Source organism: Exophiala xenobiotica (assembly GCF_000835505.1).
Source record: "Exophiala xenobiotica strain CBS 118157 unplaced genomic scaffold supercont1.3, whole genome shotgun sequence".
NCBI classification, from domain to species: Eukaryota; Fungi; Ascomycota; class Eurotiomycetes; order Chaetothyriales; family Herpotrichiellaceae; genus Exophiala; species Exophiala xenobiotica.
The window spans coordinates 3920843-3934745 of NW_013562492.1; the positions used below are offsets into that span (position 1 = coordinate 3920843).

The 13903-nt window shown below is 53.8% G+C and overlaps 6 protein-coding genes across 8 annotated transcripts; 2 read left to right on the forward strand and 4 right to left on the reverse strand.

Moving 5' to 3' along the window:
• Positions 1–25: 25 nt before the first annotated feature.
• Positions 26–2374, forward strand: PV05_05715 (uncharacterized protein). Its single transcript, XM_013462247.1, has one exon. The coding sequence runs from the start codon at positions 113–115 to the stop codon at positions 1403–1405; it is 1293 nt and encodes a 430-aa protein (XP_013317701.1). The 5' UTR covers positions 26–112; the 3' UTR covers positions 1406–2374.
• On the reverse strand, positions 1468–3420 carry PV05_05716 (uncharacterized protein; the record flags this gene model as incomplete). Its single annotated transcript, XM_013462248.1, has 1 exon — positions 1468–3420. One exon carries the CDS (start codon positions 3418–3420, stop codon positions 1468–1470), a length of 1953 nt encoding a protein of 650 aa, XP_013317702.1.
• A 700-nt stretch (positions 3421–4120) lies between these two features.
• Positions 4121–4676, reverse strand: PV05_05717 (uncharacterized protein; the record flags this gene model as incomplete). The annotated part of the gene is made up of 2 exons (XM_013462249.1): positions 4121–4171; positions 4230–4676. 2 exons carry the CDS (start codon positions 4674–4676, stop codon positions 4121–4123), a joined length of 498 nt encoding a protein of 165 aa, XP_013317703.1.
• Positions 4677–5264: 588 nt separating this feature from the next.
• PV05_05718 (uncharacterized protein) lies at positions 5265–5540 on the reverse strand (the record flags this gene model as incomplete). The annotated part of the gene is made up of 2 exons (XM_013462250.1): positions 5265–5401; positions 5462–5540. The coding sequence occupies 2 exons, from the start codon at positions 5538–5540 to the stop codon at positions 5265–5267; spliced, it is 216 nt and encodes a 71-aa protein (XP_013317704.1).
• A 1147-nt stretch (positions 5541–6687) lies between these two features.
• On the forward strand, positions 6688–9750 carry PV05_05719. 2 transcript variants are annotated; one of them, XM_013462251.1, is made up of 6 exons: positions 6688–7114; positions 7182–7288; positions 7359–7718; positions 7771–8208; positions 8266–8537; positions 8622–9750. In XM_013462251.1, exons 1-6 carry the CDS (start codon positions 6989–6991, stop codon positions 9560–9562), a joined length of 2244 nt encoding a protein of 747 aa, XP_013317705.1. In that variant the 5' UTR covers positions 6688–6988; the 3' UTR covers positions 9563–9750. The 2 variants fall into 2 exon arrangements, with proteins under 2 accessions (XP_013317705.1, XP_013317706.1); XM_013462252.1 differs by lacking the exon at positions 6688–7114 and having other exon boundaries at positions 7132–7288.
• PV05_05720 lies at positions 9575–13069 on the reverse strand (the record flags this gene model as incomplete). Of its 2 annotated transcripts, XM_013462253.1 has the most annotated exons (3): positions 9575–9940; positions 10012–12843; positions 12892–13069. In XM_013462253.1, 3 exons carry the CDS (start codon positions 13067–13069, stop codon positions 9816–9818), a joined length of 3135 nt encoding a protein of 1044 aa, XP_013317707.1. In that variant the 3' UTR covers positions 9575–9815. The 2 variants fall into 2 exon arrangements, with proteins under 2 accessions (XP_013317707.1, XP_013317708.1); XM_013462254.1 differs by having other exon boundaries at positions 9575–12843.
• Between the last annotated feature and the right edge of the window lie 834 nt (positions 13070–13903).

Genomic DNA, 13903 nt, shown 5'->3' on the forward strand with positions numbered 1-13903 from the left:
TTGCCCTCAAATGTGTCCGTCAGCACTCCATCTTCGATTTCTTGACTCGCGCACCATCTGTACTTTTGATGTGTTTTCTGTGTGTCTTCCTTGCGTCTTCAAATCCGGCCCCATGGCGTCCTCTTTGCTCCCTCGCATAAGCCGCTCGGCCGCCCACCTCGCCCGCAATGCTCCTCCTCGACTGCTCTGTCCTCTCATCTCAGTCAGAGCAGCCTCCACCTCCAAACACCCAAGGGGCTTTACGCCTCCCACGAGCGAAGATCTGTACGAGCTCCGCGAACGAGTACAAGAGTTCACACGGCGCGAGATCCCCGAAGAAGTCGCGGCCAAGACCGACTCGTCCAACGAGTTCCCCAACGAAATGTGGAAGAAGCTCGGCGAGGCAGGCTTTCTGGGCCCTACGGTCGACGAAGATTACGGCGGCCTAGCCATGGGATACCAGGCACACTGCGTGATCATGGAGGAGATAAGTCGCGCGTCTGGCTCGATCGGGCTCTCGTACGCCGCCCATTCGCAACTGTGCGTGAACCAACTCAGCCTAAACGGCAGCACAGAGCAAAAGGAGCGTATCCTGCCGGGCTTGATTTCGGGCGACAAGATCGGCGCGCTCGCCATGTCGGAACACTCGGCCGGCAGCGACGTCGTGAGCATGAAGACCACGGCCAAGGCCGTTGATGGGGGTTACCAGCTCAATGGGACGAAGATGTGGATCACAAACGGGCCGGACGCGGATTATATCGTTGTGTACGCAAAGACGGAGCCTGAGAAGAAGAGCAGGGGCATCACGGCGTTCATCGTGGAGAGGGACTTCAAGGGGTTCAGCGTAGCACGCAAGCTCGATAAGTTGGGCATGCGGGGCTCGAATACCGGCGAGTTGGTGTTCGACAACGTCTTCGTGCCGAAGGAGAATATCCTGGGCGAGATTAACAAGGGTGTCACGGTGCTCATGGAGGGGCTGGACCTTGAGAGATTGGTCCTCAGCGCGGGACCGCTGGGGATAATGCAGGCTTGTTTGGACCTTGTGCTGCCGTATACACACCAGCGCAAACAGTTCGATATGCCAATTGCTCATAACCAGTTGATTCAGGGGAAGCTGGCGGATATGTATACCAAGTTGCAGGCCAGCAGGGCGTATACGTACGAAACGGCGAGGAAGGTTGATGAAGAAAAGCAGATTCGTACGCAGGATTGCGCGGGGGCGATCCTGTATGCTGCTGAGCGAGCGACAGAGTGCGGGCTAGATGCGATTCAGTTGATGGGTGGGAATGGCTATGTCAATGAGATACCGGCGGGACGGTTGTTGAGAGATGCGAAGTTATATGAGATCGGGGCAGGCACGAGCGAAATCAGGAGGATGGTCATTGGGAGGGCCTTTAACAAGGAATATAAAGACCAGGGTATCTAAGACCGGAAATTCTGGGATCGTGGCCATCCTTATGAGTGTGGAGGACTTTCAGAGCGGGAGAACTACCCAAAAGCAAGCCGACTCTGGCCCTTCTCAGGTTTTGAGCCACGTCCTCGAGCACTTGCTCCGCCGCGTTTGGGTTTGGTATGCAACAGACCGGGGGGCCGACTATTTGTTGGACCTGTGACAGAGGGCTTGTCTTGAGCTTGAAGCTCTTTGGCAAAGTGCCAATCTTCATGCTCAGCCCGGTCGCATTCGTCTATCGACTTCTGACATGGTCGACAGAAGTATGTGGCGATATCCCGTCCGTGCAAGTCATGGTCATGGCCGGCGCGTTCGCCGTGCTGGGCCTCGACATCCTCCTCGCGGGATGATTCGTGCACCCGGTCTTCACCCGCCGAGTCATTCGTGTCGCCAGTGCTCTCGCTTTTGGCGAAGAATCGAGCGATGTTCGGCCCGTCACTAAGTCTGCGACGTTTCTCAGGTCGGGACTCCTCGAGATTTGGGGTGGTGGTATCGCTTCGAGAGGGCACGTCCACGGCAGCCTTCGCTTCGTCTCCTTTCAAGAGGAAGGTATCAATACCTCTATTGCCCGAAACGCCGTCTTCAAAGCCTCCGACGCTAAGTGAGAGGTTCGCACATGGCCACGCTCGGCCATCTGTGACGACTTGTCCGAGTAATGTTTTCGCAAGATCGAAAAGTAATGTTTCATCAATCTTCTTGCCTGACGGGATTGGCAATTGCTTGGACTTGGTCTGTCCACCTTGACGGTGGTGCAAGGTTATTGTCTTTGGCCTTCTTTTGTTCTCGAGCACGCCTTCTTCAACGAGACGGGAATAGATATCTGCCACGAAAATACGCAGCCACTTGTTCGCCGAGTCGGTGGTGTTGATGCTCGGTCTGAATGATTTGGCTGATAACATTGATTTGATTTGCGTCCGTGAGCTGACCTCACTATTGTCTTCACCGCGAATGATTCCGTAGAGCCACGTCCCCGTCTCGTCGCCAAGTTTAGACTTGAGCTGTTCCATCGGGATTTTGAGAAGCTCGGTGACTTCATTTGTGCCAAATGTGTCCACGACCTGATCTCCGAGCTTTCCGCCCAGGTTGCGGATCTTGGTGAACTTGAAACCAGACAGAAAGTGCTGCACAGCCCTGTTGCGGACTATGGTTTGCTGGTTCGGTTTCTTATACCCAGCGCCGAGCTTTGCCATCATCTTGTTCCGCGCTATGCCCGCTGAACAAGTATATCTGAGCTTCTCGCGTATTGTCTTTCGCACGTCGCGCACAATCTCGGAGCCAATGTTCATGACTACGTCGTCCCAGTCGGGGTCGTCGTCCTCTGTTTCCGCCGAGTCCAGGTCAATGAGCGCATCAACTTGCCAATCCAGGGCTGTGGACGGCGGCAGTGGTAGTTGCTCCGTTGGGTCGTCGTACGGTGCATATTTGAGTTCGGGATACCTCTCGAGCAGGATCTGGTGAATCTGTGCGGATAAGTCGAGGAACACCTCATCAATACTGGCTTTCTCGACCTTTTGAATAGGTGGAGGAGGAAGTATCTCCTTGACCAGCGACAGAGACTTCCTGGATTCCAGCCGGTACGGGTCGAGAGAGACCTTGTCCGTCTGGATGTGGCTAGCCGCATCATCCCGATAAGCCCACTTCGTGTCGCCTTCTCGCCAGGTAGCAACGTGTTGGACCACGATCTCAGGACATTTGGTCTTGGCCTCGGTGATTGTGACGTGTCTATTCAGTCCGTATTCGCGGGCTGGGTAGTTGATCGCGATGAGGCCTTGCCACTGCTGGACGGCGAGAGGTTGGGACTCGGCTACCCCCAAGCGGACCATTTCGCATTGTGCGTAGAAAGCGTCATAGTCGATCAGCGCAATTACCCTCAGAGGGCAGGTGACGGAAGACTGGCCCAGAAGGTGGAGATGTTTATATGTGAAGCGTGACTTCTTCCTGGAACCACCTACTATGGGCGAGGAAAGGACGAAGGGCTGAGATGAGGACATCTTCGGCTCAGCCAGCCCAGAAGTGATTAAGGGAAGCCTCACCAAGGGCTCGAATAACCTCCTAGCATATTGGCTGCCACCAAGCGCTGCCGATCCTCCTTGAACTGAGAATTTAGCTGAGTGCAAGTCTTCCCAGGTGCGAATTCAAGATGCGCTGAGGAAGAACGCGTTGTAGTAGTGATTGAACAGACACGTGCCGTCATCGATCGTGCAAGCACTTAACCAACTGATCAGCCAATAAAGTGACGGACAGCACTTAGCCTCCTAGCGAGACCTGCTCCGGGAAGGTGTGCCGCAGCTCATGAGCAGCCTCCCAAGCAACGCTTGAATCTTTCAAGCTTCTGCTGGAGTTTCTGGTGTACACCTTTCGAAGACACGAAGTCAGGAGCTATATACATCACGCAGCAAGGCGCGTTTGCTTTACTCGATGGAGCTGTGCCGATTGACCGCGGCTTCAAGGCAGACCTCACTGGCATGGATCATCAGCCCAAAGCTGACCTCGCTGCTGTTTGTCGTCGAATGGCACCCAAGCGCTAAGTTACACCATTTTACGCGGGGCACCGTAGTAGACAAGCATTCTCGCGCGGCACCTTCTGGAGGTATATTCTCAAGTACCATGAGGAGACAGAGCATGAAAGCGCCCTCAAGCGGCCAATCCCAATACTGGACCGTATCCCAGACGCGCCAGATGCCATACCATTCAAGAAGCGATCTTCTTCCACTTCAGCTCCGCCCGAGTCTTCCTACCATCCTACCCCTCCTGTCAGCCTTTGCCTTTCAATGACAAGCTCGGGAAAGGAGGAACCTACCGGTAAGAGATAGTCCTTGACGGGCCTCAAAATCATGTACGCCTCTCCATTATCCTCGAAATAGTCCACTCTGCGGGTCTGCTCCTTGCCGACCCAATTCGGATTGTTCGAGACCTCGACCATGGTGTGCCACAGGAACCCTCCATCTTCCCTTTCCAGAAGAGTCATAAACCCACTGTAGGTGCTCAGACGCCGGCAAATGCGGGCCAAGGCTTCGTCAGAAGCTTCCATCAAGTAATCACTCGGCAGGGGAGACAACACCGATGATGGAACCAGGATTGCTGACAGATAACCCGATTTGGATATGACCACCTTGCCGAGAGGTTCGTCGCCGTGCGGCTTGGAAAGCAGCTTCCTATCTGGGCCTTCCGAGTCGAACATCTCGTAAGTCAATAAGCTCCATACTCCCGTCAACTTGGCGCTGTGCTTTTCGAAGACGTTGGTCATCCTGAAGGGTGATGACAGTGAGGGTCGGGAGATGGCTTGAGGTGAGTACGGCTTCACATGGCACCAATGGAGACTGATAAGCCTTTGCCTCGTCTGCGGCTAAGCTCGTGCGATGTGAACGACCAAATGGTGCTGCTCTCTAGTGATCGACTCCACGGTCATCACACCGTGGAGAACCGAGGGAAGCTGTGATGCGGGGGATTGGCCGAGGCAGAACAAGGCTGAGCATCTGTGGAGAGCGAGTCTTTCAGCCTCATTCCTCCCCCTTCCTCGTCATGAAACCACTCCACGACTATGGAGGAAGAGATCAAGTCTGACTTGGGAAGCTATAATGTCTTTATTGGTACAGAATTAGTATAGAGATGAAGGTGCAAATACTAATTTGAGGGGTATCATAAAATCCTGATGTCTCATCAAAAACAAAAGTCCACAATCAGTGACGTTGTCATCGTCAGCTGCCTCCCATGGTCGATCCAGCGATATCTTCTCATCCTATAAATTTCCAAATAATATATGCAAAAATGCGACGCTAACCAGGGGTATTGAAGAGAACGCCGTTCCATCCCCCACGCATGCCGTTAAGCGTTATCATTTCTTCTTCTCCGGGGCCCCTTTCTGAGCCTTGTTCTTATTGTCGCCAGTGTCTTCGTAGTCGCCGCCCTGCGCCTCGTATCGGCGGGCCAATTCACCGGCTTTCCAAGCAGACCAAGATCCCTTACCACCTCCTGTCAAGGGCATCAGCAAGACGTCCACGATAGCATGACAAGGCTATCTTCATAGCGCACCTTTTTCTTCATTTTTGACCTCCTCCTTGATCTTCTCCCGGAGTTCGGGGTCCGTAGGGTTCCCCTTGGAACTAGGCATCTTGTAGAAGGTGGAAGTACTTGACGTACACTCGTAGTCGGCGGGGAGAAATATCGCCCTCGGAAATGCTGTAGCGCGAAGAATGGTCGCGCTCGGGAGACAAAAGCAGTATTTACCAAGCTAGAGCTTGATACAATTCCTCGGTCGTCACCGTGGTGACAGAAGGCCGGATGTCTTGGATGAAGATGTGGTCGAAGACTGGCTGCTCCGAGCGGTGGACGTCCAGGAACTGACCGAACCCGTTCTCTGCTTCTTCTCCTCGGGAGAATATTGTGCGTCTGAAGCTTTACGCAGGATTTCTCGTAGAGAGTCCTGAGCCGAAGGGGTTGACGACGCTGGGGTGGAGCGAAAGGTAGGGAAGCGTATCATGATGAAGGTCTTGTGGATAAGGGTTCGGGTTGATGCTGGATTATATGTGTCTCTGGTCCAACTGACCGGACAGGATTTTGATGATGTATTTGATATCCTTTGTTGAGAATTGACTTTTCGATAGTAGATAACCGAAGAGACCTTGTCTGGGGTAGAAGAAGGGACGCAAGCCACGAACGAGCAGGTGGAGAAGGCCGAAGAGATAAAGGAATCGATGATGGCTGACGGACGGGCAAAGGGGGAAGTGATGGAAGACGTCACAAGTAATATAGTCGCGGATCGGTACAAAGTTCAGATCTGATCGAAGCGATCTATCAAGGTATGACAGACCTGAAGATATAGCGAGACACAAAGGACACGCACTGACACGGAACAAACCAGAAAGACGGTGGCTGTGCGACAGATCTAGTTTGACCTTTTCATCTCCTTCTGGCAACTCTTCTTTTCCAGGAGGCAAACATCATCATTCTTGATCATTTTCACCTCATTTCGCCTCCAAAGCAATGACACTGAAGACTAGAAATCTCTCGGCAAAAAAGGAGCAGTCTTCCGTCCAGCAACAGAAGCCCAAGCTCTTGGTGTTCAATCACTTGACCACTCACCAAAGCCGACAAAGACGGAATAGCTCCGTCAGCCACCACCAGCCACTTAGGTGGCACGGAGATGCCGTCCGTGTGACCTGCAGAGAACCGTGCAAACCATGACCTCATCTTCTTTTTGTCTTTAGTCTGCAGCCTTCAGTTAGTAGCCTTGTGATCTCCTTATCGCCAGCCTCCATGAAATGATGAGTTGCCGCGGCTGCTCGGAAAGGCATTCTGCAGCCTTGCTTCAGTCACGTGCCAATAACGCGGACGTCTCCAGTCACGTGGTTAGGACAACAATGCAAACGCGAACTTTGGTGGAGGCAGTCGTCGGCACGTGACAGGTGCTGAGTCATCTTCGTACCGAGGTACCCTCGAGGCCCTGCGTCTCCGCCGTACTTTCTCCCTGCCTTCCGCGATGCCTGAGCCTGAAACGGGCAGGATGTGCATGACCTGATTGATCCCGCTGCTGTTGACGCCAGCCGGCCGTAGGATAGGATGGACTCGGCAGCAGACAATCAGGCCCATTTCCGTGTTGCGACGGGTTCCGCTACCAGCGCTCAGCAGCCAAAGCCAACACGGCGGCACCCGAGCCGAGCCTGTAACGAATGCAAACAGCAAAAGGTATCCTTTCCACGAGTCAGACGTCGTTCATTTAGGCCGAATAGTCTCTGACATTGCATGTTGTCAGTTGAGATGCAGCGCCCCTACCGACTATCCAGATCCTTGTTCTCGATGCAAGAAGCTGGGTCTACCTTGTAGAGTCGAGGATGGCTTTCAGCGCGTGAACAAACGCAGGTCCGTCTTTCCCCCTTCGTCTGAAGATGGAGGCACATTTCACCCTCAAATCTCATCTCACGCTGCACAGGAGAACGGAAGCCCTGTATCAGGAGAATGCCACGCTCAGACAGCAACTTGGCGCAAGCCGCTCTCCCCAGGAATCGGCGAACGAGCAGACCAGTCAAGATGGCAATCAGTCGCTGGCCCATGAGCGGCCAGAATCAGGACTTCTCTTGTCAGCACCATTCATGGGCAGCGACGACCCAGATCCAGCAAATGTCTTGCGCAGACCTTCTGCCACGGAAGCAGAGTCGAATTTCACCACGACTTGGGATCTATCATTCGCCAAGCCGACGGCACACCCCTCTTCCAACACCACTGCCACCTCATCTCGCTCGCTTGCGGGCATAACAGTTGAAGCGACTGAGATAGATGAAATTTTCAGGCTGTACGACGTTCTCCTTTCCAATAGCAAGCCTTTCCATGCTGAACACCACCAGGTACTTTACGCACTATTCCCAACATCTGCCCGTCCTCGACCCCAATATCTCACCAAATGGCTACTATGATCAGTCGCCGCTCCTCTTCTGGGCTATTATTGGCGTGGGCGTACGTAGATACACCGCCAATCCAACGCTGCTGGGTTCTCTGGCCGAGCGGATCGTGCACCTTGCCTCGCCCCTATTACATCCCACGCCGGCTGTCATTCCAGCTATCCAGGGTCTCTTACTACTATCTTCGTTTCCCTTCCCCACCGATTCGACATCAAAGGACACCTCCTACACATTGTCTGGCATGGCAATCAATCTAGCCTTGCAGATCGGCCTTCATGTGCCGACCTTTTCCCAAGACTACAGCAGATCCAAAATGACTCTCACTCAGGAGGATATTCAACGTCGTGTGCAGTTATGGTTCCATTGCATCATCGTTCACCAGAAGTGAGCGCTCCCCCTCTCCCTCTTTGACTATGAAAGAACCCGCTAAATCCCTTGCAGAGCAGCTTGTGGGCTGGGTTACCCAATCATGGTATCACCGGACCGATTGCAAAAGCAGATGGACCTTCGCGGTCTTTTGGACTCAGTTCCCCCTTTCTTGCTGTTTGAGATGAGACAAGGCAGTCTTCTCAGCCGCATCAACACCCTCTTCTCCCCGTCAACGTTCCGCGTCGAAGATACGCAGGACAAACACTCGCAATTCGCCCGCGAAATGATGTCGGATACATTTGAGAACCAACTCGACGAGCTCGAGTCGGAACGGAAATTAACCGGTAAGCATCAACCACTGCCATCGACCTCCACACCGGCTACTACAACTGGACTGCAACACTGACCTCGAATGGGAGCGCCATTAGATCTAGAGCAGCTCTATGTCAACATAACCCGGCTGCAACTCCGAGTCCACTGCCTCCAAGATCGAGAGAACCCGGCCACCAGCGTCAAGGTTGCACAACTAGGTCTGGCCGCGACCTCGATCATCGAGGGGATCGAACAGCTCGAGGTACAAATGTCCCTGATCCAACACTGTCCTCACTACATCTTCCGCATGACGGCCCTCGCTGCGTCCGTCCTCCTCCGTCTCTCGAAGCAGCAGCAGCCTAGACCTAGGGCGCGTGGCTCCGACGCAGACCATCATCGCCAACAGAACGTCGCCGCCAGTAAACAGTACAAACCGTATTTCTTCCAAACCATCTCCCTCCTGAAGAGGATGTCGGTCGAGAGCAACGACATGCCCAGCCGCATGGCCAAGATCTTCTCGCAACTCTGGAGCATCGACAAAATCTTCGAGCACACCACTTCCTCACCACCAACGACCAGTGACGGCACTGGTACTAGCCCCTCCTCGGCAGCTGCACCACCAGCATCGTCCCCACTCGTCGTTCAGAGCAGGCTATCCATGAGCGTCCTGCACGACTGCATGTGGCGCTGGAAGGACCGTTTCCGCTGGGCGGCGACAAATGGAAGCCAGACGAGAACCGCGATAGACTCATCATCGGCGGACAGAAACACCAGCCACAGCAACGGTAGCCTTCCCAATTCACATCAGCACCCACCAGTATCAAGACCTGTCTCTACAATGCCGCCGACGCCCACTGGCTTCTCGACATCCTACAACATGCCACCTGACACTGCAAATGCCGCCGAAATGGTCACAGCCGATACCAATTTCCACAGCACGATGACGATGCCGTTTGCAGACAGCTTTTCGCCCCTGGGGACCCTGCCTTGGGATGCTGCGGCAAACCAAGATTTTGAAATGATGATCCACAGGTTTCCTGAATCATGGCCGGTGTGACATGGCGAATAATCTCGAGCAATTAAGATATTATATTCTGAATCTACAACGCCTCGCATTCAATGCTCGATCTTACGCTGTCTGTCAATCAGATTCATGCAGCACAATGCGCCGATACTATCACGCAAGGCCGCTATCATATCACTTGCCTTTCATTACACAGCAACTCTCATGTCAAGAATGTTACTCTGAGCATCAGTCGTGCCCTCATACCAGCACATGCCCGTATTCCATGTCCATTGCACAAATCACCCTACATCACCACACACTCCCCATCACCCTGCCGATTGACATTCGAGCGCGATACCCTGGTCTTTTGCATCTTCTGTCCCCTCTTCAACTCCTCCAGCCGTTCTCGTGCTTTTGGGAAATTTTGAGCTGCAATTTACCACCGTTAGCCCCAAAACGACGCACACTGAATCTCCTGTTGGGGTAGGGAGGATACTCACAAGCAGCCCTGTAATACCAGCGCTTCGCCTCCTCGACGTCTACGGCCGTTCCGATGCCGACTTCATAGAAGTATCCCATCGCGTATTCAGCCTTTGCCAGCCCTGAACTGGCTGCCTTTCTCGCCCAAAGGAATGCCTCCGTATCACTCTGTTGGAGCAACGGCTCTGAGCCCGTGAGGTACCACCCACTCAGTGCCAATTCGGACTGATGCTCGGCCTGGGCCGCGGCCCGTGTATACCACGCAATACTTTGCCGAGGATCGATGGGACATCCGAGCAGCCCGTACTCGTAGGCCGAACCCAGCCGGAATTGTGAATACTTATATCCCAGCTCCGAGGCCTGTTGAAACAACTGGAACGCATACTTTTCGTCACGGATGATACTGTCATTCCCCGATGCCGACTCGTAAAGCAGGCCCAGCTCGTGCAGAGCATGCGGATTGTCTTTGTCCGCCCGTTCTGCCGCTCTCTTGAGCCAAGACACGGCTTCGCGCGGGTTCTTCGGCTGCCCGAGTAGCCCCTTCAGAAGGATCATGCCAATCTTGTACATGGCCGGTGTATCTCCGAGGGTTGCCGCTCGCTTGTACCACTGAATAGCCTTCATTGGGTCGCGTCGAGTCCCACCACCTTCTTCAGATCCCAGTTCGCAACAAACCGCCACTCGATACGCACTTTGAGCGTGATTCAATTTGGCGGCGGACTGATACAGGTGAAAAGCCTCCTTGGGATCCACTGCCAACCCCAAAAGTCCTTGACCGTGACAATCGGCCAAGTAGAACATAGCTTCGGGATAATTCGCTGCAACCAATTTCTTCACCAGCTTGTGCGCGTCAAATATGTACTTTTCTCGATTCTTTTGTGTCTGTTTCGCATCAGCAGTCCCACCTTCATCAGCTAGAACCTTAGCAGCTTCCACCTCCTTCTTCGCCAGCTTCAATCCCACAGCATAGTTGGCCGGGTTCCTGCTGTACTCCACACGTAGGCTGTTGAGCTCTTGAGAGGTAACAGGTGGAGATTCTCGGCCGCTGTTAGTGATGGAAAGCTCCTTTCTTTGAACGGGCTGCGGCGCTGGCGGCGGCGGCTGATTAGCATTGCCGCTACTCCGGGCTGGTTCTGGGTGAGCTGGAAGTGCATCTGGGTTGGCGTTGACATTGACGTTTGCACCAGGGTAATGTCGTACCGGAACTGGATGGGCAGAAGAAGCTGGAGGTAGAACTTGTCCAGGGTTATAATTGTCATGAGACTGTTTTCTGGGTGGTGGTCCACCGGCATAGTTATCCTGGGACATGGTCCTTGCAGCCGGCCCTTGTCCGTATGGCTGCCGTAATTGCTGGCTTGGGCTTGGACTATACCCTTGGTTGTATTGTCCAGGTACAGGTGCCGACGGGGCGCGATATTGGTCAGAGTAGCTCCGGTCGTATTCTGCGCCCAGATCGGGTTGTGGCGCCGGTCGGTGAGCATTGCTGGTGTGAGGACGAGCAGGATATTGATCCTGACTGAACGATCGATAGCCTGGGCCATTGCTTGGAATAGGCGGAAGATCTCCAGTAGGTGGCGGCTTCATTCCGTTCCTGCTTGCTGATCGAGGAGGATACTGAACTTGCTGCCTCTGATTGTTCTCATAGCCTCCCAAGCCTTGTCTTGAGCCATGGTCTCTCTGCTCGCCGTACGAATGCTGGTATGATGCAGGAGGTTGCCCGCGCCCAAGTGGTCCATTGGGGCCGCTCGACGGAAGGTCGAAAGAAAACTCTGTAAGAGGAGAGCCCAAGTCGTTTGGAGGAGAACGCTTCTTCTGTGTTGTGTCCAATCCGCGAGGAAAGGCACCGGGAACCTGATAAGTCGGCTTCCGGTAGATTTGCTGATCAAAAGAACCTTGACCTACAATGATATGGTCTTCGGGCTTTTCATTTGCTCTCATTGGTATGGCGTCGAAATTTGGCATGTCGCGCCTCCTTGTCTTTCCAGGCACCGCAGAGTTGGGAACGCCTCTGTAGTTGTCTATATCGAAGTTCTCTGGACGAGGCGGGCGAGCCGGTTGTCTTTTGTGCGGAGGTTCAGTCGGCGGTTCATAAGCCCTTGAGGGCGGGATGTAGTCTTGCCTGTAGCCATCCTCTTGAACGTACTCGTTGCGCCTAGGGTCTTGAGGCGGCTGATAGTCCTTGGGAGCGTCATATCCTTCTTGTGAGCCATAGCTGTCAAAGCCTCCATACGGCCCAGTACGAGGGTGCTCCTGGTCAACGCGTGGAGTCGGACCACGTGGATCTTGTCGAGGCAGGCGTCTAGGTGAAGGGGGGACATTTTCCTGCGATCTGAGGGGCTGCGGTCGATTCGTATCCATAGAACCACTTCGAGGAGGCCTTTGAAAACCTTGCAGCGGAGGAGGGCGGTTCAAGTCAACTGGGTGTCGACTCATTGGAGGAGACCGGCTCAGCTCTGCAGGTGGCATCTGAGTCTCCTGCCGCGGTGGAAGACGACCCACGGCCGGCGGGCGGTTCATCTCTGGGGCCGGCCGGCCCATACTTGCAACTGGTGGGTGCATCTGGAAATCCATCGGCGGAGGGTCACCCATACTCGGCCTCTGAGCATGAGAAGTATGAGGCCTCTGTTCTTCCTTTTTCCGATGACCATGAGAAGTATTCGGTCGGGCTTCGCGGCTGTCCGGGCGCTCATCCAGAACCAGGTTTTTCAATTCGGCATCCAAGCTTGCATGCCTCTGCTTTTCAGGCCCCTTTTTCTTCGACGGCCAGGCGCCAAACGGGTTGTCCCAGGCCAAGTTCTTCGGCGATGTCGGCGCGGCCAAGATGCGTTCTCGTTCTCGTTCTCGTTCTCGTGCTGTGCCCTATTAACATCTTCACATATGACCAGGAGCGCGAACCTTACTCTTCAATCTCTTCTGCGGGTTGGAAGGCCCCGACATTTGATCCTGCGGCGGTCTCTGTGCACTGGAATGCTGGTGTTCTGGCTGAGGCCTGCTTTGTCCGTTACTACGATATCGTTCGTCGTATAGACACGTGCGTGGCGTCCAGGTGCGAACAGACAAAGAACGGTAAGTGGCCATTTTGGCCAAGATCGGAATTCGCCTGCCGTCTTGGCTAACCTTTTTGCCCCACCTTCTTCGGCGCCTTCGCCTGACCTCTTCACTTACCCTTGGGTAACCTCGAAAATCATACGCCTTTTTTCGACCATCCTACCTTGCTCCTGGTATACGCTACGCTCCACCTGAAATATGCCTATCATGTCGATTGAACGAGCCCGAATTGGACGTATCATGCAGCAAAGCATACGAACAATCCCCCTACGCATCCAGCCAAATAACCGTATCAATCCCTTGTTTACTTGCTACACCCGAACCTTTACAACAAATAGACGTAAGTATATCATCTAGCTTCGATTACGAATCCGTTAACAAGTCTATAGGTTTGTTGTATCCAGATTACGACGCTACTCCATCCCCATCTCTCGAAGACAAAGTTGATCGGCTCAACCACGACTGAATTGTCTGGTCTCAGGCACAGATCGTCCACTAACCAAAGACCTCGTCCAGTCTCCACCATGGATAAGTATTTCAAGGTCGGACTTGCAGAGGCTGCTGGGTGCCGTCGGGTTCCCAACGTCCTGGAGGTCACTTCCCGCTTATGTCGTAATGTTCAGCTGGCTTTGCACTTGGAGCATGTTAGATGAGCAACCTGTTTAGCCCATCAGCGTCACCAATACGAGGGCGTCCATGTTTGTGTACCTAGGCTCCTCGGCAGGTGTGGCTTGACCGTCAGCCACCCTCTGAGCCACAAGTCCACAAGTCCACGAGAATGGCTGGCCAGTGGTTTTGGAATTGAACGACGATCAAACGGTGGAAAAGTGGATAGTGTTTCAGCAACCAAGGATGGAAAGTCGT